This window comes from Electrophorus electricus, chromosome 6 (genome assembly GCF_013358815.1).
Source record: "Electrophorus electricus isolate fEleEle1 chromosome 6, fEleEle1.pri, whole genome shotgun sequence".
Taxonomy (NCBI): Eukaryota; Metazoa; Chordata; class Actinopteri; order Gymnotiformes; family Gymnotidae; genus Electrophorus; species Electrophorus electricus.
The window spans coordinates 17,908,522-17,933,305 of record NC_049540.1 but is presented as its reverse complement, the minus strand read 5'-3'; the positions used below and the strand labels follow the sequence as shown (position 1 = coordinate 17,933,305).

Here is a 24,784-nt window from a genome sequence, read left to right as displayed (position 1 = left end):
CTCTCACCTGTCTGCCCTTTTGCTTCTGCTCCTCCTGCTTATCTATCGCATTGGTCCTCTTTTCCTCTCTGCTCCACCCTTGTTCTCCTGTTTCCTGTCCACTCACTAGCCTCAGTTGTTGGAGAAGCTTGTGGAGGAGATTCAAAGTCTGAAGGCCACAGTTCTCTCTCAGGAGAAGCGAATCTGTGAACTAGAGAATAAGCTCTCCAAGTACACCAACGGCACTGTGTGACTGATTCAGTAAAACTCAACCACTCCTGTACACTCTATTCAATTCACCACCCCCTCCCCACCTGACCCTTATTAAAGGCGCACATGTACACATTACCATCATAGCATCTACTATTGCATAGTTTATTAAAGTACTTTAATTATTTACAGCTTCTTTTATTGAGGCTATGGGCAATAGTTACATTTACTAATGCTCTCCTTTATGCTTTACGGAATCTTTCCGGAAGCCAGATAGAATAGTGTACTTTTGCTGAACACGGACTATCCAAATGAAAACTAAGGGCCAACTTGAATATTAAAATCGCATAAATCCCTGTATGTTCATCATCTGATTGCAAGCTGCATAAAGTCTAGTCAAAGAATGCTACAGAATTAGAATATATAGAGTTTCCCTGCTTGCAGGTCACGTTCTGTGTTGTAGTTGCAAACTGGTTTCCACAGAAAATGGATCACTCCATTTGGGGCTTTTGGTCTGGAAAACAAAAAAGTAAAGTTGAGTTTTGCTTTAAGGCCCATTTTATGTAGTTTTCTGCCATAATCATATAACCCCTGAGTGATGAATGCAGAGACACTTCAGGTCTGTGTTCTCATGGTGACTCTAGCAGTGTTGGATTAAATTTTGACCTTATTTTTTAAACCTATCTAGCCCCCAGACTCAAACAGCCTTACCTATTCATTCTTGACCAACATGAAAGATGTCTCATGCAGTTATACATTTCAAAATGTAAATACTATTTTAAAAAAAATGTTAAAGATTGCAAAATATCAAAATCAATGACAAAAAATGAGTGTGTTCTGTAGAGGATATCAATAAAAACATTTTTTTTGTAAAAAACAATGTAAGTCATCTGGTGCTGCATGCACATGTACCCATGTAACCCCCCCCCCCCCCCCCCCCCCCCCATGTTTGTTGTTCAGATCATATGTTTTAAATAATGTAACTACCTGTCTAAATACAAATTTCTAAGCCCTATCCTAAATATAACCCTAATCTTAACCTTAGAAAAGAAAAGAGAAAAAACTAATGGCAAAACACATTTTATAAAACACATTTATATAAAACACACATTTACTTGTGAATGTAAATGTATATAGGAACAGTTAACTAAGCAGTAGAATTGGGGGGGGGGGGGGTGGATTTGGAAATACTCATGCTATTGAGTGGCTACACACACACACACTTATAAGACTGCTTGAACCTGCCCTGTCATCAATGAGCAGTGTGGTATCTATTGCATTTGTCCCAGTACTAAACACCACCTGATTTCACTAATGAGGTCACTAGACCAGGAAATCTGGGCAATGCTGAATACATTCTTCTTTCAGATCACAGGAAATGAACTTGAGCAGACATAATACTGATCAACTGAGTAAAAACCTATTCTTTTATACCAAAAAACAATTTGAATTATGGAATTTTTATTTTTCAGCAATAATTTGAGTATTTTAAAAAATGAACCCTTTAATTAAACAAGCCCATTTATTATCAAATTATCTATAGATCCCATTTCTCACCAATTATAAAAGAAATTAACCAGAAGACTGCTGAAATGAAATGAGATGTATTCATTTCTATCAACTGACACCAAACTAGGGTAAAGAATAGCTTGCTTTTCCCAGCAGCTGAACACAAATCCAGGTGCAAGGGCTGTTCAGGTGCAATGACCTTGAGGTCTCTCACCTAGTCAATATAGAGATTTGTTATGGTCATTCCGCCCTTTGTTTCAACTCTGCTCGGTTCTTATAGTAGGCAGGTAAGGTAATGAGAAAGCAAGCATGAAAACACCCTCATAATGTTTAACCTGATGTCCACCAAGAGTCTTTCCCTTCGGCTAAAAGGAGAGACTGCTTATCTATCGCTAATGATTTCCTAATAAGGAGGAGACAAATGTGTTGGGAGGAGGGACAAGTCAATTTAAGACTCCAGAAAGAGTTAACAGAGCACGTCATTTGGAAATCTCCTATCTGTACTCTCCATGTGTGTAGACCACAGAAGCTTACACCCAAAGGAGAGAGAGAGAGAGAGAGAGAGAGAGAGAGAGAGAACGAACGAACACGTCTGTTTAAGACTGAAGCTTAAGCCTGGTTATTTCAATCATGTGGGACTTTTTCTTTTGTCTGTTGCGGTTACTGCTACTGTTCCTGCTAGCCATGCTGTTCAGCAGGAATCCAGTTTATGTTGTTGTGGAGGAGGGAATGAGGCAGCTATCTTGAAGTACATGGATCATGATCTGGTGGACTCTGGAGCTTCCTCATAGCACTCTTCAGTATACCAGTGGGGACCAGGAATCAGAAGTCAAGTTGATCTGCAAGCCCACAGCTTTAGCAGACTATATAAACCGAACTTGAACTTGAACTTGAACTTGATATAATACAACAGTGTGACACTAACACATGCCCCTTTGACCAAGGGGCCGATGTCAGACCCCCATATGCAAATTCTCTCAAATTTGATAAGACCCACTGAGGACAACATGCAAAAACAGCGTGGAGTCAAATTCACAAGGGGTCATTTGCTCCTATGAGATGGGGGCATTATAGCCCTGGACTGGGCTGTTGGGCTAAAAGACGAGAAAGCTCTGACTAAGAGGGAATATCCTTCAGGAGGAATAGTCCTAGGCTGCCACAACACCACCTATCGTCATTCTGATTCCAAATGCTTTGGGGAAAATCATACAGCATTTGCTCAGCCTGTGCTGCCTGGCTCTGCAGCAGGGATTCTACCCTGTGGTTTTCCATTGACGCTCCCTTACTACTCCATGCTGCACACAGTTTGGGGACCCCTCGGACCCGATTCAGGCGGTAGCATACTTGCGAAATCACCATCCGTCCTCCTTTCTGCTTGCCATCAATGAAGGCTCTGGATCTGGTCTGCTGCTCTCTTACCTTGGGCAGTGTGGCTCATCCTCTTACCTACTAGCTGCTGCCTGCATTTCCCCTGTGTTCCATGGACAACTGTGGTCTGAGACCCCTCTCCCATGGCTATATATCATGAGCTGGCCCTCTTCTCCTGCAAGCTGCAGCTCAGCAGGAAACTTCATTTATACTTTCAATAAGAGTTAATATTCTGAATGGGGAATCTTGTATTACATTTTAATGTCAAGTTATTATTCATAAATTACCAGTGCCATCTAAAAACATTTACAAACTATAAACAATTCAAATGGGTATAAAAGTATAATTTAACAACCACTTCAAGGCAGTTTAACAGCGTCTTAAAATGGGGTTGCACTGTGCCCATTGGACCCTGTACGCAGGCATGTTACTACTCTAAGCTCAGTCATGGATATTGGAAAAATCTTTGGCTGTCGTTCTCTTCAAGGCATGGAGAAGCTCATGTTCTGTTCTGTAAGGCAGCAGTATAACACCGAGATGGACACCATGGATCAAACTAAAGAGCAGAGATCAGCATCATCCACAAAGTCTGACTGGGTGGCTTACTGGGAACACAATGAGCCCTTGCGGGATGCAGATGATGTAGCGGTTCCTGTGCTGTGCTGGTATAGCAGCGATGACCCTCTTCTGCTTCCTGCCTCCACCTTACCCATGGCCCTCTTCCAAAAGAGCCCCCATTTCTTTCTGGCCTTGACAACCCAGGGCAGGGCTTTAAGCAAGCGGAACCTGGAGATGTCGGTTCCTGGAGCCACAAGGCTGGAATACTTCTGAGTCGTGGCCAATTTCTTCAGGGTGGAGGAGAGGAAATGCGATGTGGAAGGATTTGTTGGGCAAGGTGCCCTCCAAGGGCTCAGGCAAAAGACAGGCACGACACTGGCTAGGAGGAGAGCAGTCACGATCAGGAGAGAGAGCTCCATCTTGGGGCCTCAAAGACAGATCTCAACACATTCCAGCTTGTTCACATTTGAGGAAGAAGAAGAGCATGAAACATTCACTTGGACCAGATCATATACCTGCTGAGTGACTGCAAACTGGAGAGGAGCAAATGTGAAGAATTAGACAAGAATTCAAAGACTAAAATAGGACATGACCATGCACGGTTTAAAGACAAAAGGCCACAACTGTTTGTCAAGAGTGAAGAAATGAAAACAAAAAACACTGCATTCCTGAAGTATGGTAGGAGCCCGGAGAAAGAAATGTTCTCACTTTGAGGACAGCTGCCAATAAAACACTGAGATGCATTCCTAACGACATGGAGCTTAATAAAGGTGCCATGTCATCCATTACACAATGTAAAAATTTCCACCTACAGTGAACACACTGGTTTGTAATATCACACCAATTGGTGCCTCTTTTAGATTTTATTTTTAATTTAAAGAGCTGCAAATATTGAGGTGCAAAGACCAAGTATCAGGTTAGGGGAGACCATACTTTTGGGAAACGAATAAATGTACAAATGAAGTGTAACCTGTCAAGATGTCTTCTCTCTTCGAATCATTTTAATCATTCAGTTAAACTTTCCTTATACAGTTGTTTGAATATACTCAGTCACACAAAGAAATCAGTCAGGACCAAAATATACTAAAATTACTTTATTACAGTTGATTCTTTATCCAGTAGCCCTCTGCCAACAAAAGGAGTAATTACAAACAAAACGGTACACTTTCCCCCTAAAGTTTTCAGAATATTTTTGTCTTTTCTGTTGTGAATAACCATACATTTGCTGTAATCTCTGCAACATTCTGCTTTTCACAATCTATACATTTTAATACAGGTTATATACGGATTGTTATGGTAACGTTAAAGCAGGAAAAAAGAAAAAATGATCAAGAAAAAAACAAACATTTGGAGGAATACTGGTAAACACACTGTACAGAGACGTACCCCTGGCATTGTCATCGCCCATTCCCCTTGTTCTCACACTTGAAAAGGGTCATAAAAACATGGGAATGATGAGGGCTACAATATAACAGCAGATTACACTACCACAAGAGGGCATAATTCCACTTTCCACCTCCACATACTGCATTGATCAGGCCTGATACTCAGGCAGGATTCACCTTAGGGACCCTTAGCCAACAGCCAGAAGTAATGAGCAGCTTCTGTGTAACCTGGGTTCTTACGTTTAAGGCTACTCAGCTGATCCCAATGGAGCAAGTAGGTGTTTAAAGTAATTTGACATGTAGCATCAGAATGCCATGGTTCCTTACTCCATTATTTGGCCCAGGTCCTTGGGGGCCTGGAAGTGCAATGGCTCAACTGGCTTTGTGATATAGGCTAGATTAAGGTTGATCTTAACGATGTCTCTGCGTAATCAGTGAAGCCATGCATGCACCCGAGAACATGTGCCACACGAAGCTAATTGATTCACTAATCAAGCGGACACTGAAGCATTCTCAGCAGTGAATCAAAACATCAAAACAATTTGATGGCCCTGGTAGTAGTTATAGAAATATCTCGTTCTGATCTAGATGAAACACCTTGAGTAATCCTTCCCATATTTTTCCATGGCCACTGCTAGAATGAGAAAGCAGAGGGATAGGCCCAGAGGGATAATGAAAGAACAACATTATCAGTGTGGAAAAAAATCTGAATGGTGGAAGGGCGGGGTAATGGAATTGAATCCAAGGAGTTTTAGCTGTGCTCAACCCCTGTGAGATTCTGCCTGAATTTTCTTTAAATAATATTAGAAACCAAGCTGTTTTTTTTTCTTTAAAAAAAAAAAAAAAAAAAAAAAAAAAAAAAAAAAAGGTTCTTCACATTCAAGCAGTTAATTTTTAAATCTAGTTTAAACTTGGGTTCATCTTTCATAGCTTTATATATTTTTTTTTAATTTTCTAAATGTACAATATACACAAACTTTGCCTATACATCCCACTTAAAGCTGTCACCTTTCTATATGTCTTTGACATATCACACTTATATATGACCCCCCCCCCCCCCCCATGTCATTCTAAATGTTCGGTTGGGGGTGGATATTGGGCGGTGGATGTCTGGCACAGGCGTCAAAGTGACAAAGGCGCTGCAGGTGCGTCAGCAGCGGCACCCACTCTCCCAGCAAACACATTCAGTTGTGGCAAGCCTGCCCCAGACGGACCTTCCCACCCCTGAGCCCACACACACTGTGCTGATGCCAAGCCTGGGGAGGGGCAGGAGGGAGCACCAGAGGTCCAAGAAACACGAGAGAGAGGACGGAGAACAGGGGACAAATTACAGATGCTGAAAGCCTCCTCTTGCATAGCTAGGATGAGAATAAACTTGGCCATTTTGAATAGGAATCCGATATCTGAATGACATCTGGCAATTTTTTTTATTGCCCTCCCTATGTCATCACTGTGGGAAATATTACAACATTCCATCCTTACAGACATATCTCAAATACCTCAGCCTAAAACAAAACCCCACTTCTCTGACATAACGAAACAAATGACACACAAACCTAGCTCTATACTAATCAGCACATGGGTCCATCTCTTGACCTTCTGTCCTGTGCCTCCATGTGATTGTTCCCAATCCAGGCCTATCCCATATTAAATGTCAATCTGTGAAAATACACTTGACATGGGTAGGGTGGTCTCTTTCCCCATTCTGACTTACAGTTCCTCTTTTGGCCATTGAGACCCATAAACAAACCTGACACACACTACTTAGCAACACAGACTATTTTAATGCAACAAGGAGAAATCTGACCAAACCTGCCCTTAAATTGTGCTTATACTGATGTTAAGCACTGTGTAAAAACTTTGGTAATAATTTTTTCGATATTGCCAACTCTGGCATCTAACTTTCTAAGAGGATTATCACTGCCACATTTCCCTGGGATTCTCACAGCATTGTAAATGGGGGGGAAAAAAGTATTCTAAACAAAAACTAAAAAAAAAAAAAACCTCCCGGTAATTTATACAGAAAACAATCTTTTTGAATAATGTTCTTAGAGTTTTAAAACTAATCTAGTTGTTAATTTTAATAACAGTATTTATGAAAATGGAATAAAATCATATACGTTTTAAAGATAAATGATGAACCTTGACTGAATCAAACTGGGTCCTGAAAAAAGACAATTCTTAATGATTCCTGTTTCTGTCCACATTTCGGCTCCTGGGACACTTTTATTAAAACAATAATATTAAAAACATCCATCTCACCGTGTGTATACCATATGTACTTCAATGTTTCTCCTGAAAATATATGTGGACTGTACAAGTTTCTGTAACTTGAGCAATAACTTGCAAACAAGACGATGATGAAACCCATGACAGATTTACATACAAAAACCTTTACTTCCTGTTAGAGGAATTGCACAGAACTCAACTCAATAAGCATACCATTAATGCTTAACATACTGAGGCAACACCACACTCTCCCCAACACATTCGTATTCATGCAATCCTCCATTTATAACTCAACTTTAATGCACTGCTAAAATGGCCAAAGATGCGCAACTGTGCTTCACACACTGTACTTCAAAGAATATGCTGTGGACTGATTAAGTCTGCAAATATAACCAAGCTGAATGTGCAAGAGTCTTTCCTATTTTATAATCAGGGTCTTCCACGTGTGCGTCCTCGAGGTGCATGAATTTAGTGTGGGGTATTTTGAAAACGAAAAAAAGGAAGAGAGGAGGAAAGCAAACAACGGTGAGTGCTCAGACCTCCCTAGGCGTCCCCCCTCTGACCTTGGCATGCTCCCATCCCCCTCTCCTGTGGCAATGCAGAACAGTGTGAGGTGGGTTTTAGTGGGCAGAGCGTGGGCGGTCTTACGTGTAGGACAGGTGAGAGCCGTTGGAGATCTGAGAGGCGATGCTGGTGCTCCTGCTCATCCCCTGCTCACTGCGCCCCCCCGATGATGTCCGCCGCACCACATGGGGGCTGTTCCGCACCCCCCCACTGCTGCTTGACCGCTGACTGCCCCCGGAGCCGTGGTGGCCCCAGGGGAGAGGCGCAGCAGTGGGCAGGCCGTGGCCCCATGACTGCTGAATGGAGCCACTCTGGCTGGGGGGGTGATGGTGGTGGCCATGCTGGCTGCCGTGATGCCCTCCGGGCCCTGAGCTGCCTCCACCCCCACCTCCCCAGTTTGCACCCTGTGAACTAGCCCCGTGCTGGGAGCCCCAGCCGCCAGGCGCCCCAGGGAAGCTGTGGCTGTGCCCATCGGACGAGGCCAGGTTGGAGAGCACCATGTTGTTGAAGCCCAGACGCATGCTCTCCGAGTCGAAGGCCTCAATCTCACGCGCTTGCCTCTCCAGCAGGCTGCGGATCCGCTCCGAACGCTCATTCTGCAGGGTCAGCATCTCCTCCTCAATCTGAGACGGGGAAAAAACAAACGCTACGGTCAATCCAGAATAATGCGAAACAAAACTCGCAGGTGCACTAGTACAGAAAGCTGCTGCGTTTTGGACCCACTTTCTGCTCCAGGAGGGCTCGGCGCAGTGAGACTCTCTGCTCCAGCTCCTTCCTCTCGCGGTCATGCTGCGCGTCTGTCTGCATCTTGATCTTGCTCTGATATGCATTTAGCAGCTCCAGCTCCTCCTGCAGCTGTGTCTTCAGCAGCTGACATTGAGCTTCCTGGGCCTCATCCAATCGCAACTGAGGAGCAATGCGGAAGGCGGGGTTACGCACCGTATTGTGGGGAAAGGATCAGAATGAAGGGTTCTGCCGGAAATCATTACATAAAAATACACACCTCCAATCAAATCAGGACTGCACAACATGGACAAAATGTCTTCTGCGGCTCTAGAGACTTACAGCCTGCGTGGATAGCATGTCGTTGATGGAGTGGTCGTACTGCTCCGCCAGGATGGCCAGTTTGCGTGTCTGCTCCTCCTTGAGCCTCTTCAGCACAGCTTTGTGGTCGGCCTTGGGCGTGCTTTCCAGCAGGTGGTTACGCAGGGCCTTGTACTGCCTAGTCTGGATCTTACATGTGTCCTGGAACTGCTTCTTGATCTGCAGCTCCTTGGACTGAGGCAAGCAGGCAAAAAGACAACACGGGGGGGGGAGGGTTGTGCAGAGAAAGAGAGAGCGCGAGAACAGTGGCAAGACAAAGAAATCGGAAGGAAAATGAACATGAGTTGGGGCCCTTTGCAACCCTTTGTGTTGTGTTAAGGCTCTCCCACTGTGTCTGGTTTAGTTGCACCTTTAAAAAAAAAAAAAAAAAAAAAGGGTATGATGCTGGCAAATCGATCCCAGACACACCCACCCACCTACCTTGAGGCTCTTGGGCTGCTGGCGGACCTCCATCACGTGCTTGCGCCTCAGCTCCCGCTCCCTGCGTTTGTTGTACTCCAGCTGGTTGGTGAGCTCAGTCTGGTGCTGCAGACGTATGAGCTCGGTGCGCATCTTCTGGATGGTGCCCAACTGCCGCACCTCCAGCTCCTGCATGGACTCATGATGGCGCAGCAGCATGGCATGTTCCAGGTCCTTCTGTGTCTGACGCTTGTTCAGCTCCTACATTGCGTTGTGTTGGCAGGGGTGGGGGTTTGGGGTGAATTGCAGGTATGAGTTTAAGACACACAGCACAAGGCCACAAAAGACTTCAAAGTCAAAGAACACACATGGCAAATAGACTAGAGTTTTATCAAGTCCCCAAGAATGATTCTCAAGAGCCTATAATGCATCGTGCATAAAATGTTTCATGGCCATACAAACAGGCCTGTTCACTGCTGTGAATTATGACTCGCCACTTGGTCGTGACTGAATACGAAGGCGTGTTCTGAATTTAGATGCCACAGAGGCGAAGAGGCTGGATCTTGGAACGTACTTCTCGGACGAGGTCCTGCTCCACGTTGTGTCTGGCGATGAGGATGCGGCGTTTGAAGCGCCGGCACTCGAGCTCCAGGTACTGGCGCTGCCGGCGGAGCAGGTTGGCCTCCTCCTCTGCCTGGAAGTGCTGGAAGTTCTCCTTCTGCTTAGACAGCCACTCCTGCTTCTCCTTCTTGGGCGTGGACTGGTTCTCATTCAGCTCCTGAGTACATAGTGGCATTCAAGTGAGGAGGAATGTAATGAAGGAAGTGTTGCGCAGACACCAACATTTCTGCTTATTATTAGCTAGAGAAGTCAGAATCCAGTGATAAAAGATGATATGTTGATAAAAATGGTGCTGAAAATTCAAATTTAGATCTTTTAAATTGATTTTCTTTTTAAATTATTCTTGGTATTGCTCATGGGAACATTTCAGCTTCTTAGAGATACACAGAAATGGCAGAGTATTAGGCAGAACCTCTTTTAGTTGCTCTTTACGTAGCTTGTACTCTCGTTTCTGGGATTCTAGGAAGCTGCTCAGCTCTTTCTTCTGCTGGACCTGGATGTGCTGCTGGAATTTCTTCTCATCATTGGCAAATGACTTGGCCTTCACAAGAATTCCAGAGTAATTAAAATCATAATGAATGTTTGCAAAATTCACACTGCAACCCAATAAAACATATGGGAGATGTGTTGATGGTAACCAGTTTTTTTTTTATGACATGCATAAAAAACATGAAGAGCTTAGCTCATGGTACACTTACATCTTTCTCCATGGCTGCCTGGTGCTTCTTGACCAGCTTCTCAATTTCTGCAGCAAAACTGTTCCGCTGCGTCTCTAGCTCCTTGTCTAGGCGGAGCCTGTGCTCGTCCATCTCCGCTTTCAGCTTGTTCTCCAGGGCCATCAGGTGCTTCTGGTGCTGCCGTCTCATGCGCTTATAGCCGGACATCTGCTCCCGCAGCTCAGAGTCTTGCTCGTGCTCCTGCATCTGCCTTGTCACCTTGTTTGGGGGGGAGGGGGGGGGGGTTAGGGTTAAGGGGGCAAAAACCCAGTGAGCAACACTGTGTTCAAATATCACTCCACCACCTTTGCTCAAGAAACAACTTCTGAGATACAAAGGGAGCTTGATAATTGGATCAGCTGGAAGTGATTCAGGAGTGACACCTGTTGTTCCCCTGGGAGGCAGTGACTCACCAGTGAGACAGTGCGGATGGTGGCGAAGTGCTCGCGGTTACGGTGATGCTTGCGTTGTGGGGGCTGGGCTGGGGCTGCCTGGGCCTCAGAGGGATGGCTTCGGGCCTCCGGGTCATCACGGTAAACCTCCTCTTCCTCCTGTCAACAGCAACAACCAAAAGAGTCATATGCTGCAGCATGCCAGCCATTTGTTACAATAATTTTTTAAAGTAGCATTTTAGAATGTTATAAATTAATTATAATAATAATGACTATCTTCAAAGAACTGAAGATATTCTCTATATTCCACTACTGGGTAAATAGTTCCTCCAGTCACATATACGTATATGTGGATATAGATGTGTGTGTGTGTGTGTACAATTATTTTTATTTTATATATATATGTCCGAAATGTTCTTTTTTTTCTGAAAACTGTACTACAATTTTGAATATTTTTATACACACACAAAAAATATTCTGAATCGTACCAAATGAGTAAAATATGATGCTGTGCTCGAGTGGTGTCAGAAACTAGGAAATAACATTTGTCCCATTTGTGATGTGAAGTGGCATACACAGTTTTACGAGGTATGATGAAAACCTTGACCTTTTATCTTTTCCACTAGAGAAAATGGCAAACTTGCCCATGAATCCTATCGTGAATAAAATACCTGATTTGTCTCAGCTCTGGTTGTTTCCCGTGAAATTGAAAGGAGCAAGAAGAAAACTGCTCAGTTTTCACGTAAAAAAAAAAATCAGGATTAGTATCTTAAAAGACCTCCATACTTTTTGCATGTAATCGGCGCATCTTCCAAGAAGGAACTGAACGTAGTTAAGTCATGTTTACTAGGTAACCATCTTGTATATACAACCTTCTGATGAGTACCCAAACATGGGATGAGATTTGAGTAGTTTCTTAAAGAACCATAATTGAACTGAATCATTTTGAAATCAGAGACACACCCCGGATTGCCATTCACTGCTTGGTCATGAAGTGCTTAGGGTGGCTGCAGAAGAACGTACAGGTTTGAGGTGTATGACGGAGCTGTTGGACATGACAGTGTGGTCTCCTTCCATCAGGTCCAGCTCACTCTTGTCGTCTGCAGCGTCGGGCAGGCTGTTGACGGAGCTGCTCTGAGAGCTGGCACTGATTGACATGCTTGGGATGGACTGGTTACTGCCCACACTGTTCACTGTGCCCGTACGGCCAGCGCCCTGCTCTGGCTCCTAAACACACACACACACAAAAAAAAAAAATACAGCAAACCACTATTGGTTTACATTCCCTTGTCAAAACAGGATACAGATCCATGTCAAGAAATAGAAACTTTGAACGCTGAACTTAAGAAAGAACTTTTAAATGCATACCCTCACCACCCCACAGAACACAACCTTCAGATGTACAACAACATGGCTGCCTGACCTCATCTCCCTCCTGGGGCTCGCTGGCTGGTCCATTGTGGGCTTCTTGAAAAAGGATCTTCTTCATTTTGCGGTACTGCAAGTTGTCCAGCTCTCGGACCGCATCCTTGGTCCGCATGATCAGGTCCATCAGAACTGTGTCTGTCCTCTCTCGCAGGACAAAGGCATGCTGTGTGCAGAGGAGTTGTATTAAATTTTATGCCACAGACATTTGTAATTGTTACTAAAGTGGTTAAAGGAGTTTAGTTTTGCAGCAACAAACTTAGCAGCTATGCAAAAACATCTGTTTTTTTTTTCCCCAGAGCCAATGTAAACAAACAGCTTCACAATATTATTGACATGGATACAGCTCTGGAATTGCTCAGAAAAAGGCAATGGTTAAACAAAATTTTTTTTGGTTAAACAATCATTTTCTGAGGTGGTTAGGGAGTACAGTCTTTTATTGGTAACTTACTATTCAGGCCACTTATCATATTTGAGTACAATATACTAACAATTTTTTTGCTTTGAACAGATGATTCACCACATCAAAACAGATGTTCTAATAATATCTAACTTTTAAATAAACATTCACACCTTTTCTGTGGTCATTTTCAACATTTAACGTTAAAGAAAGGGGCGGGTTTAATAGTCACCTGCAGCAGATCATCTGAGTGTGGTCTGTCCTGGGGAATTTTCTGAAGGCATGAGTCGACAAAATTTCTAAAGTAATCCGTCCTAGGAAACAAGAAAGCAAAGGATTACCGGCTCTTATTCTGAACAAGTTGATGCTCTCTGTAACCTGTTGGCACATCATAGATATCAGAATCTTGTAACTTTTGCACCATGTGCACTGTAGACTCACCATTCAATAGACTGCAGTGTTGGGCTCTCATTCTGCGCAATATGATATAAGGCACTCATCGCATTCATGTTGAACAGAGGAGGCTTCCTCTCAGCTGCAGAGGGTGAGATGGTGCAGAAAAAAAAGGTGAGACGGTGTCTTTCGCTCCAAGTCTTTGAAATACACACACAGGCTTGGTGCCACCTTACCTAGTTCTATACAGGTGATCCCAAGAGACCAGACATCTACCTTTCCATCGTACTGTCCCTCATCCATGGCCAGAATCACTTCTGGGGCCATCCTGAGCAGAGAGGAGTAAGAAAAGGTGAGGTGTTGTATAAATGCTAACAACAAAGCTGTGAAAAAGTATACTGAAAGCCAGAGACAGCCCTATGCTCACCAATATGGTGTGCCCACGAAGGAATTGGCTGGAGAGGCAATGGACGCAGAACCAAAGTCTGCTAGTTTGACCTGTCCAGGCTCGGTGAGCAGGATGTTCCCAGCTTTAATATCCCTGGGAAACAGGAGAAGTAGGTGACATCAGAGAGAACAGTGCCATTTACCAAATACAAGAAATGTGTTGATGCTAATGTACTGTAATGTACCGTGCTATTGTAATGTAATGTGCTAATGTACTGTAATGTTCATATACCAAGTAAATACTCATAATCAAGTGTGTAAAGACATAAACCTACTAATAAAACTAATGCACCTACCTGTGAATCATGTTATGAGAATGAAGGTAGGCAAGCCCCTGCAAAGCACCATGGGTAATAGCTGCAATCTCCATTTCCTGAAGGGGCTTTTTGTGAACTGTGAATAAAGAATAAGGAAAGCGCAGTGAATCATACTGGTAAAACTGAAGCAAAGAGTTTAGCTTAAAATAACTGAAGAGTTTAAATTATTTGATTAATATTAGTAGAATATTAAACATGGTCATACATTTATTACAAGGGCTGAGCATAACTTACATAATGGCCATGAAAACAATTTTATGGGAAAGGCTTATCTTTAGAGTTGGAAGTCATTAGATCCTAACTTTACAAACTGTGGCTATAATTCTTACATCACTCAAGATAATAGGAAGTTAAACCCACACACACCGCACTTTATTGCATAATTGTCCATCACTGAATCATTTAATTGTGACAGGTGATCCAATACGGATGCTTACTTTGGATCGGTTGTCAGACTAGTTAAATTCAAGTTTGGGTCAAAAACAGAAAGTGCATGTTTCAACCAAATCTTGCAAGGCATGGAGCTGTTGGAAATGACTGAGGGAAATATGTCCAAAAGAGATGCCTTTTTCCAGAATGAACCTGTGCCTTGGACATGATGCAGGATAATGCTTATGAATTTATTTAGCAAATACTCCTGCTGAAAAGGATTCATTTACCTTCCAGGAGGTCGGAGGCTGAGCCCAAACAGTACTCCATCACCAGCTGAAGATGACGAGAAAGACGATCAGATTCGCTCCCATGTACAACCGAGTAATACGGCGATGTTGTAAAAGTCTCAGTGAGTCTGAGAATGAGTGAGAGTGTGTATGTACATGCATGTGCACAAGGAGAGGAGATGTGCTCTTACCCATGCTGTATGTTCTCGTAGATAGCATCCTTTATACTCTATGCTGTTGGGGTGTTTTATTCTCTGGAGGAACTTTACTTCTTTAATGATGTCCTGCCATTTCTTGTGTAAAGAGGAACAAGGAACATGGGGTCATTGATGTTTAACAATTAAAAAAAATAAATAAATGCAATACCTCATGATATTACTATCAAAACACTTAGCATCGATATTTTTTGTTTCATTATTTTGTTAAGGCTGTGGTACAGTCACAATAATACATAGTCAAGTCTAAGTTCATGCGTTAAATTTGTTCTCAAACATCAGCTCCGTCTTGACCCTGAGTAAAAAGAACCAGAAGGTCACAGTATTATACCTTAAAGCCTTAAATAATTTCCCAATTCACCTTAGACTACAGTAAATCTACTGAATTTATGAATGGGTGCTTGGAAATAAACACATGTAATAAGAGTGAGAACAGACAGGAAAACGGTCATTTGGTGAGATCAAGATAATGTCAAAATAGTCAAAATGTGTAATGCTAGTCCAGCAGTTTCTCTAATAGTGTCTACACTTCCAAACAGTCCAAGGCTGTCAACCTTGCAATGTAGTCTAACCTTGTCCACACTGTCAGGGGTAAACGAACAATGAAAATAAAATGTTCCCTGTCACAGCAATAATAAATAAATCAAATCAATAAAAACAATATAATAAATACCGTATCAGCCTTTCTCCCATAGCTCAAATGAAAGCTGAGGGAGGCAGGTGTTCTTGTTTCGATATGACTAGAACAGGCAAGCACCACTGCTAAAACATGTTATTATAAAGTTGTTCTTTAATTGCATTGTGAAGACCAAAGCTGCCGTGGGCGGTGTCCAACGCTCAGTGCTGGCGAGCAGCTGACTCACCTCGTTGGACTGTTTTCCACTGTAAGACATCTTCTTAATGGCCACCACCTCAGTGGTCCGCACATCACGGGCCTGCAGCCAGACAAACATTAAACTTCATCACTTTCATCATCAAAATATCCAAAAATATATATAAAGTCAACTACTGATGTCAAAATATGAAATTTGTTTTAATTATGACCACAATCATATTGAACAATTTATGCAGGAAAGACAGCAACACAGTACGTTGGGTGTCATTTAGCAATCAGACTTAAATCTGGATAGCCCCCACCCTCCATTCCCCCCAAATTTATGGATGATTCACAATTGACATTTGATTTTCCTAGTTGTTGGCTAATCCAACTGGAAAAAAAAAAAATAATAATAATACTTTTTTCTTATTAGAATGTTGAGGGGGAAGAAATCTGACGGAAGAATAATCAGAATATTGCAACAACTTCACAAAAGTGTAATGTGCAAAACACTAAATGAGAATAAATGAGGACTATTACAGGATCACCTGTAATTTTTTTTCCCTCTCATCATATATAACACTTGAAGATGATGCAGATACAGTTACCTGATCTATAGCAAGTGTTCTGGGTATAGGACAACCACTTGTGCTTAGTGTATTACTTTCATGAATTGGTCCCAATCCACGAGTGGTTTCAGATCATAGCATATGCACATTGCATTAAAACACTAATTATATATAATTGAACAAATTGCCCAGCCTTAGGTCACAGTTTTCAAATGATGACTAGATCTAGTCTTAGACTAAGCAATAAATGTATTTACATGTACACTCTCACAGTAGAACTAAGGTAATTACTGTGTAGAAAGTCATGCAAACATCCACATACTCAATTAGAGTAAGCAAAATCTGATTAGAATACCTAGATTTCTGCCCAATAGTCTGAGCCAGTAAATGGCTTTATCAAATTCCTCTTGCTTTTTTTAAATGCACGTCTAGCTGCCATGCAAACCATGCAAAACATTCAAAAGTTCTCCTTGCACTCATCATCAATAAATTCCACCGGAATTACCCTCTTCCAACAATTCCCTGCTACATACATCTAATATGCATAGGTAGCAGAGTGCAGTATTGCTGCCGGTATGTGAGTCCTGAATGTGCTGGCTCTTAGGCAGTGCAAAAAGTTCAAGGGCATTTTGAAGTTCTTGCTATAAACCTAAGTGGTGCAACAAGGCAAACATCAACAGGGCTGGAAGATGGTAGAAATGAAGTGAACAAAATTTTAATCAAGTGCTTGGGGGGGGAAAGCCTAATTTAAAATGCCTAATTTATGATCTTATATAATCTTATTTTATTATAAAGCCTAATTTATAATCTTCTCAACTGAAATGTTAGGATCTTTTTATATGAGTGACTACCTCCCTGTTGCTCAAAAGTGCTTAAACAAGGAATCCAAGGGATTTACTTTTTTATTCTGAGAGACGATTATTTATTTTTTTGCTGGTATCTGACTGATACTGGGTGGTACCAAATCTAATTCACATAGTACAACAACGTTAACCTATACAAGGCAGACATGTCTTACTACGCTCAAATTGCATTTACAACCTCTTTAATCATTGTTTCCTTTTGAAACATGACCTGATGCAAGTAACATGTAAGAAGAGCAGTGTTTGATACTGCAGACAACACGGCATCCCAAGAAAGTTAATTACACCTTACAACAGTTCCATTTACTCATAGATGTGGGAATGGAATTTAGTCCTGTCATTCTAGCTCTGCAACATCGAGGCTGACTTCAGCAACACTTCCTGAAACTGAACTAGAATTAGTTTCATTTTTAATGCTCCCAGCTTTACGTTTGGCCAAGCTAATACTGCACAGGAAAAAAATGATAATGAAGGGGCTACTAATGGTAGCAAAACTTAAATATGTGCAGTACAAACACTGAAGAAGAAAAGAAAGAAAAAAAAACAAAAAACAAAAAAAACCAAACATCTAAAATGTAGAGGAAATTAAAACCGAATTTGTGGGTGGTTCCCGTTCATATTGTCCATCAACACAGAGAAAACCAGTGTAAATACACGGTAACGAGTTGAGGTAAGCTGGCGTGCCTGTGGAGAGACACTCACGAAATACACAGCTCCGAAGCTGCCATGGCCGATCTCGCGCAGATCGGTGAAGAGCTTCTCGGGGTCCTCCTTGAAGAAGAGCTCTGCGATCTCGGGGTCCTTCAGGCTCCCTGCCCGGCTGGTGGAGGGCATGCTGTGTGGGCCGGGCAGCAGGCGCGCACGCTGGGGACTATCTGGCCGTGCGACTGCCACACACAGGCTCCCGCTGATGACTCATCTGCCAGAGGGAGGCAGTGTGCGCACAGGGACCTGGGGCACATGTAGCACAACATGCAGAGTTAGATGCGCAGGTCTGCAGTCTGCATTTCTAGGTGACATACTAATAAATGGAAAGGGTCAAATGGCGTGCCTTCTCTTAGGTATGGTTAAATCGAGTATAGTGTTAATAAAGATCAGAGTTGGTCTGCACTTCTAAAACATTTCCCGGCACAGGCTGAGAACACAGCACCTCCGCAGTCGCTGACTTCCAAAGTCACTGACATGCTCACAGGTCAACTCAATCACGCTTCATGCTGATTTCATGCTCTCTATCTCCGTATCAACGAATAGGGTAGATGGGGTGGGTGATTCTTTCTGAATCAATTGTATGGTTCAGATGTAAACCAGACTGAGACTGCATTTTAACAACTGAATGAAGTTCCTCTCCAATCTAATAAGTTTTTTTTAATCAAAGCATTTTTTCATCTAGGCTATTTTGCAGTGATAAGACAGAAATATCAGCCTTACATAACAGCTACTTATTATACTGTTTTATGCCGGTAAAGTCTGACAGTCCGATACCACTAGTTGGCTTATGCCACCCTTACAAAAATTAGAACTGCCACCTCCCACCCCTTCATAAAATCCTGTCATCATGTGGAAAATATGTGGTGTTAGTCTTTTTTTGTTGTTGTTGTCGTTAACATTATAAATATGATTGGTAGGAACATTAGCCAATGTTCTGGTTAAGTACTCAATACAGATGTTATAGGTATGTTACTAACATGCAAAATTTCAATTCGATAACAGTGACTGGGCAGACTAGCTGGCTCTGGTGCATTACAATGACATAAAGAGCTGAAACACTGGAAGAGCACCAGGACTAATGTAAGCATGGCGCTTCACATCTCTGATACTGTGTGCCCACATTTAGAAACCTGCAGTTTATAAAGTATTTCAAAAGCTAAAATTACTAACCATACATTTTGAAAAGCATAAATTCTCACAATCGTGTAGCAGATTTCTGACCCCTACATATAGCAAAAAACAAATTCCCCCCTACAGAAAGCATGATGTCAAACTGCTTGAGCTGGGCTGCTTGTTGAGCCACAGGTGCTCTCAGCAGTAGACCCTGTGCTGCCTGGGAGTAGGGATCTTTGCAGGCTCTGGCATTGGTCTGGTTTTTGAGGAGCTCCCTGCAGTACAGCATTATGGTATTTGTGGTATTTAAAAGCTCTATGGTCTTCATAAGACCCTTTTAGAAATGAAATCAATTTCTCAAGCTCTCTTTTGCAGTGAACCTAGCGATTTTAAAGGCAGCAAGAAATGGAAATCAAAGCACATTTTACTTCTCTAACATGACATACTTAGGCTTATACATTGGGATTTCATTGCCATGCAAAAACACGACCTTATTGATTAATATTATCTTTGCCCCGCCTGCTGAGACTTGGAGACCTACCCAAAATTCAGAAGACATTTTAGGGGCAGGCAAAAGTGACTGCATTTGGATACAAAATTACAGATATACAAGAATTGTCTTTTAAATTATGGTCCTAGGGCTGCACAACGCAGAGAATATGACTATATCACTACATATTGTTACATGCTTTTAATAGGTTATATTAAAACACATGGGTGAACCTCTGATGTGATAATTACTGATGGCTGCATTATTTTTTCCAAAACCATTTACACTTGTAGGATCATGTGAATGAGGTCATTCATCAAGAACACCTGGAGAACGCTCATCTGCACTGCCTGAGATTGGTCAGGATGCTCACAACACAGAAATCCTGTGATGTGTTTGAGAGCTCAGATATTGCTGCCTCCAGTAGTATCAGTACTGTGGAGGCTGTTGATTAAAAATGTATTGTGTGATAGGTGATATTCATAGGTAGTTCACAATATAACAAGGAACATGCATTAACAATGTAAAAGAAAGTCCACTTATCAGATCGTCTTTAAATAAGTCACTAAGAACGGTCTTCCTTTAAACAGATAAACTTGTAATTCCTACCAAAGATTCCATCATATATGCCTCAACTGTCTATCATTGATTTGATGGGGAAAATATTCTGAGCATCCACTTGCTTATCTAACCTCCTGATTTTGACATTTACAGACTAGGCACATGATGCATTCCATGTCAACTGAACTGTCAAAGCAGTCCGTCTTGAAAACCATAGGCTTGCATTTCAAAATGCCATGAAAAATGTTAGTTTTATTGCTGTGAAAACTACAAAATATCTTTGCACTAATCAGTAAGAGCTAAAGTTTAAATGATGTTGGCACCAAGAAGCTTATATCTGTCACAGATTTCACAAAGTAGAAAAATAAAACAATACCTTCATATTCACTACAACACCTGACAAGACATTCGCTTGCGATGCAAAAACAGACCCACATCAAGGCTCACCAGTGCCCCTTATTCATTACAAAGCTCAGGAGCATTGACCTTGCCAGCCCTTAAATAAGAGATGAATACAAAATGTCCAAACGCCATTTGTAAGGTTTGCTTACTATCCAAAATATAAATTAACAAGGTATAAGTGATCATAGTGAAATCGCACAACCATCCTTCTTAAGTACATGATCACACATTATCCTCTCCCACACACACACACCATAGAGCCACCATTTTCACAATACAGTATTCCACCCTGCAGCTGCAAGTGCCAGATAACTGTCTTGAAAACAAAACAACTACCAGCTTACACATTCAGCTAGTGTAAATGAATTCATTATAACCTCCTTATGAATTAATGCCAGTGGCGAGAATGAATGAATGAACATACCACTGTCAAGTTGTAGGGTGAACAGGTAAACATTTCTGATAAATCATTAAGTGCAGGAAGGAGGAACATGAAGAGAACCAATCAAATGAACATTTCCTTATGACTTGGGAATCACAAAAAACAAGTAAGTTTCCCCCATGTAAAGTCCCCTGATAACTTACTCTTGTAATCAAAACTGATGACCTTTGCCTTCTACTTGTCAACAACCTTAGTTTTATTTGAATAATCAACCATGCTCTAAAGACAGAGATCAAGTTAATGATGTAGCAATCTTCTGATTCAGTGGCTCACAACCCATTAGCGTGTCAAACACGCTATCTTTGCTGTTCAGTCTGATAACACACACATAGGCACAGATAATAAAGCTACAAACAAGAGGCACATGGCTAAACCAGGAAGAAAGTTATATGCAACAAAGTACCTGATAAACAACGGAAGGAGAACCAATGTTTTGGCATTTTGTATGAACTTAATGTTCTGTTTGAAACCATTTCCAAGCACTCTAGGTATAACCCTTCAAGTACAATTTTCACAATCTCCAGATGTAAAAAGCAACTGCCTTAATATTACACCAATAGCCCATTACATCAACAGCCTACTGCTTGATCAAACACAAGCTCTGACCTAAATAACAAAGAAGAATATGCCTTATATAGCTACAACAGCAAGACTGAGTACAAATTCTTTTTTCCAACATCTCTTGGATTTGATCATCATTATTTTGGCATCTTCTTGTTCTGTACATGCATTGTTCTGTAAAAAACAAACACTAATTTGAATTTTAAATCAGTATAGTGGCTAGCCACTGTTGTATAGGTCTATGCTGAGATGTGACAGTCAGCATAGCCACTAATAGTAGCTATGTGCAGAGATGTGACAGTATATTAGGCTATATTAGGTTTTTGTTAGAGAACATAGCTCAGACATCATTACCCCCCTTAGAGCCCAACTGCATTACAGTTGTATACTCACTAATCACTATATTAAAAACACATCTTGTACCTATGCTCACTGGCAATATTATTAGGCAAATTATATCATAGGTGCATTTTATAAGTGTACTGTTACAGACTGTTGCCTATTTGCATGCACATTTGTTAGCAGTCTTCTACCCTGCTCATTACTAGTCAGTTTCTAACCACTGCTATAATAAGAAATATCATTTAGTTGACCATTCCCAACACAGCATTCGTAATAACACACTAGTGGCATGGTTGTGGGTGTTGAATTGGAACAGGTTCATCATGCACACCAGTGCTACCAGGGTTTTTACATGTGCCAGGCTGACTGTGCGGCTCGTTAAGAGCAGTCGCCACCCAAAAATATCCAGCCAACAGTGGACCTGTGGTCAGAAACTGACCATCTTTGAAGAGCTAGAGGATGGCTAACAAATGTGTATGCAAGCCTTTTGCCTTCATACTAAACCTTTCATAAATTGCTGTGTTACTATGACTACTGCCACAGCTACTTCAATAAATTATCACAACCTAGTAGACTGTCTAAATGCTCAAACCCCAGCTGGTCAGTTGTGAAATGATTGTGTCAACAGTCACAAAAAGAAATAAACACAATTTATGCACTCAAGCATGTAGTGAAAGGAAAGTTGCAACATTACAACAACATGAGCAAGCATCCATGAGATATTATCCAATCTTGCGTGGGTACTATCAGTACAGCTTTAAGATTTTCACATGAAGATACAATAGCCTGTGACACACTTCAGAGTAATTAATATTATGATTCAACAGGAAAATATAGCCACAATTGTACACAATCATATCTCATACATCAAAGGAAAGCTAACCATGTCAATGCGTTTTGTGGGATTCAAAAATTTCATTTTTAATATTTCGCCCTACTTCACTGCATAGGCTGTGTGTGAGAATTCTGAAACATTGTAGCATTCCTGTTTTGCACTCTGACAAGACAAACTTACATTAATGTAATCTGTGGGATAACTAATGTATTTTAAATATTAACCTTTCCATTAGGAAACATTTGACCTAGGCTGTTCTACACAAAATAAATGTTTCAAATGAAATCAATTAAATATCACATTAGGTCAATCATAAGAAATAAAGTAGTTTAAATAAGAGATCTTGTCGACGTTGTCTCAGGGAAAAAAAATATTTAAAACGTGCATATTTAGTGAGCAATACTAGGCAGAAAGATCCATGGTCAGTTCAGAGTGTTACGCAATGTCAACACAGTGGGATGAGGAATGCAGCGCACGTCAGAGCACTGCAAGCAGTTTAGACGCTGACAAGAAAGGAACATGGTCGAAGTTACCTGATTCCTTCTGTTAACTGTGTTTTGTTTATAATATTGCTGAACACGATACCGAAGTTTATTAAATCGAACGTTTATAACATAACTGCTTTGTTCACCTGGTTAGTAATGACAGTTTCACTGCCAGCAGCGGGCGTGTGAAAGTGTCCACTGAAACGAGGAGGGAGTGCCGTTGCAATATGCGACGATGAGCATTCTTGTACGCTAGCTAGCAATAGCTACCAGTTTGGTATCTGGAGTTCAGATGTGACAGTACAACTGGTAACTAATAATCACTGACAGTTTAATAAATTAACAATTTATTACCCGAACGTGAAGTTTTCATTAGCCAGGTACGCAGCCAACTTATCTGCCTCTGTTCAACCTTTCAAAACAGCTAGGGCACGCACGTCTTTAAGCGCACTAAATATCTAGCTAAAGTTAGCTACTTAGCCAACCCAGCTAAAGTAACCTACTATCTAGTTAGCTAAACGGCATATTAAATCGTGAACCATCTTAATCAAAGTTAATTAGCGAATCTTGTTTATCTATAACTGAAGTTTCAGAACTTTGAGTGTTCGACTTATCTAAACGACACTAGCTAATGAGATATCAAAAACTGTCTCATTAGCCATAAACTGTCTTAATGGACAAGGAATGTCATTTACATCAGGAGAATGATTGTAAAAGTAACAGATGTTCTCAGCTTACAACCATACGTTTTTAAATTGCTAGCCTGAATACCTTAAATATTTAAGATTTACTCGACAGCTACAAGATGTTAAACCATAAACATTTGAGACAACACTGGGTAGCTAATGCGCTAACTTGCCGAACGGCTAGCTAGCTAGCTATTCTTGCCACCACTTTACTGTTATCTAACATTAGCTAGCTACTACTGCAATTAGCTTGCGTTAGGTAAGTATCAAGGTGTCTTAATGTTAGCTAGATGGCTAATTGGTACTCAGTCAATGTCCAACAAGCCAATGGTGACAACATAATTCTACTTACTGACAAAATCTTAAAGAAAAACATACATTGTGCTTGGTTACTTCAACAACCTTACCTGTCCAATAGGCCAGTTTTGAGACAAGCAGGACTCCGGGAGGAAACCTTAGCTAGCTAGACTGCTAACTTAGCTCGCTATCTAGCTACTTAGCCAACAGATATCTTGGGAAGAACTGGGTGCAACCAACTGGCCCCTGAAAAAGAGTGGAGCACAGATTTGAACACAAATCTGGACTTGTTTATTCCACCAGGACTTCGACAGTTCTTGTGGCGTTGTTCAGTCGCTTAATCTAGAGTATCCGAAAACGTTAATGTTGATTATGTTGTAGGTGATGATTCAGAAGCAATATTACAACCACTTGAGGCCCAAAAACTAGCCAATGAATGTTATAGCTTGAAAGCTAACACCCCACTCCCAGGCACTTCCAAAAGATGGCGGCGAGTAGTTTTCACCTCCTCCCCTCTGTGACAAACACGAGTAAATTTGAGGCTAGTTTGCGAACATCATCATCATAACTATCTGAAACCGTCTAAACCATGTCAACAGTGTTGTCACGATCCACAGATCATCGTGTCACCTTAACCATAAAGTTCTTCACCCGTGGCAAGTATGTTAATACTCTCTGTGGCCAGGCAGTGATTTTCAAAGCCTTCCTCACTTTCGATGCTTG

At 41.6% G+C, this 24,784-nt stretch overlaps 3 protein-coding genes across 4 annotated transcripts in view; 2 read left to right on the top strand and 1 right to left on the bottom strand.

The window, feature by feature from the left end:
* Positions 1 to 14,937, top strand: part of coro6 (coronin 6) — a 23,749-nt gene extending 8,812 nt beyond the window's left edge. Inside the window, exon 11 of one of the 2 annotated variants that reach the window (XM_027019028.2) lies at positions 14,683 to 14,937. In XM_027019028.2, coding sequence (XP_026874829.1) covers positions 14,683 to 14,697 — 15 coding nt within the window. In that variant the 3' untranslated portion in view covers positions 14,698 to 14,937. Of the gene's footprint in view, positions 1 to 109; positions 1,067 to 14,682 lie in introns of those variants that run through there. The other variant, XM_027019020.2, reaches the window with a different exon arrangement.
* On the top strand, positions 2,329 to 4,535 carry LOC113582982 (protein ABHD15). The gene is given in 7 exon segments (XM_035527564.1): positions 2,329 to 2,578; positions 2,611 to 2,857; positions 2,859 to 3,216; positions 3,219 to 3,289; positions 3,489 to 3,829; positions 3,832 to 3,880; positions 3,882 to 4,535. Coding segments are annotated over 7 exon segments (1,581 nt in total). The 3' UTR covers positions 4,147 to 4,535.
* Positions 4,704 to 24,784, bottom strand: taok1b (TAO kinase 1b). The gene is made up of 21 exons (XM_027019007.2): positions 24,692 to 24,784; positions 24,172 to 24,307; positions 17,842 to 18,090; positions 15,754 to 15,825; positions 14,867 to 14,968; positions 14,676 to 14,721; positions 13,996 to 14,092; positions 13,680 to 13,793; positions 13,489 to 13,580; positions 13,301 to 13,394; positions 13,092 to 13,173; positions 12,458 to 12,625; positions 12,058 to 12,261; positions 11,056 to 11,193; positions 10,625 to 10,861; positions 10,339 to 10,467; positions 9,880 to 10,083; positions 9,327 to 9,566; positions 8,868 to 9,080; positions 8,526 to 8,708; positions 4,704 to 8,425 (listed from the first exon to the last, which is right to left on the bottom strand). The coding sequence occupies exons 3-21, from the start codon at positions 17,971 to 17,973 to the stop codon at positions 7,883 to 7,885; spliced, it is 3,090 nt and encodes a 1,029-aa protein (XP_026874808.2). The 5' UTR covers positions 17,974 to 18,090; positions 24,172 to 24,307; positions 24,692 to 24,784; the 3' UTR covers positions 4,704 to 7,882.

What these genes read in the sequence shown, in the direction of transcription:
- taok1b (XM_027019007.2), bottom strand. Translation starts at nt 17,973, where the DNA reads ATGCCCTCCACCAGCCGGGCAGGGAGCCTGAAGGACCCCGAGATCGCA. An exon ending in AGCCTCCGACCTCCTGGAAG is followed by an intron (nt 14,093 to 14,675) that starts GTAAATGAATCC and finishes CTTTATTCACAG; the next exon opens with TTCACAAAAAGCCCCTTCAG. An exon ending in ACATGCTATCCACGCAGGCT is followed by an intron (nt 8,709 to 8,867) that starts GTAAGTCTCTAG and finishes ATTGCTCCTCAG; the next exon opens with TTGCGATTGGATGAGGCCCA.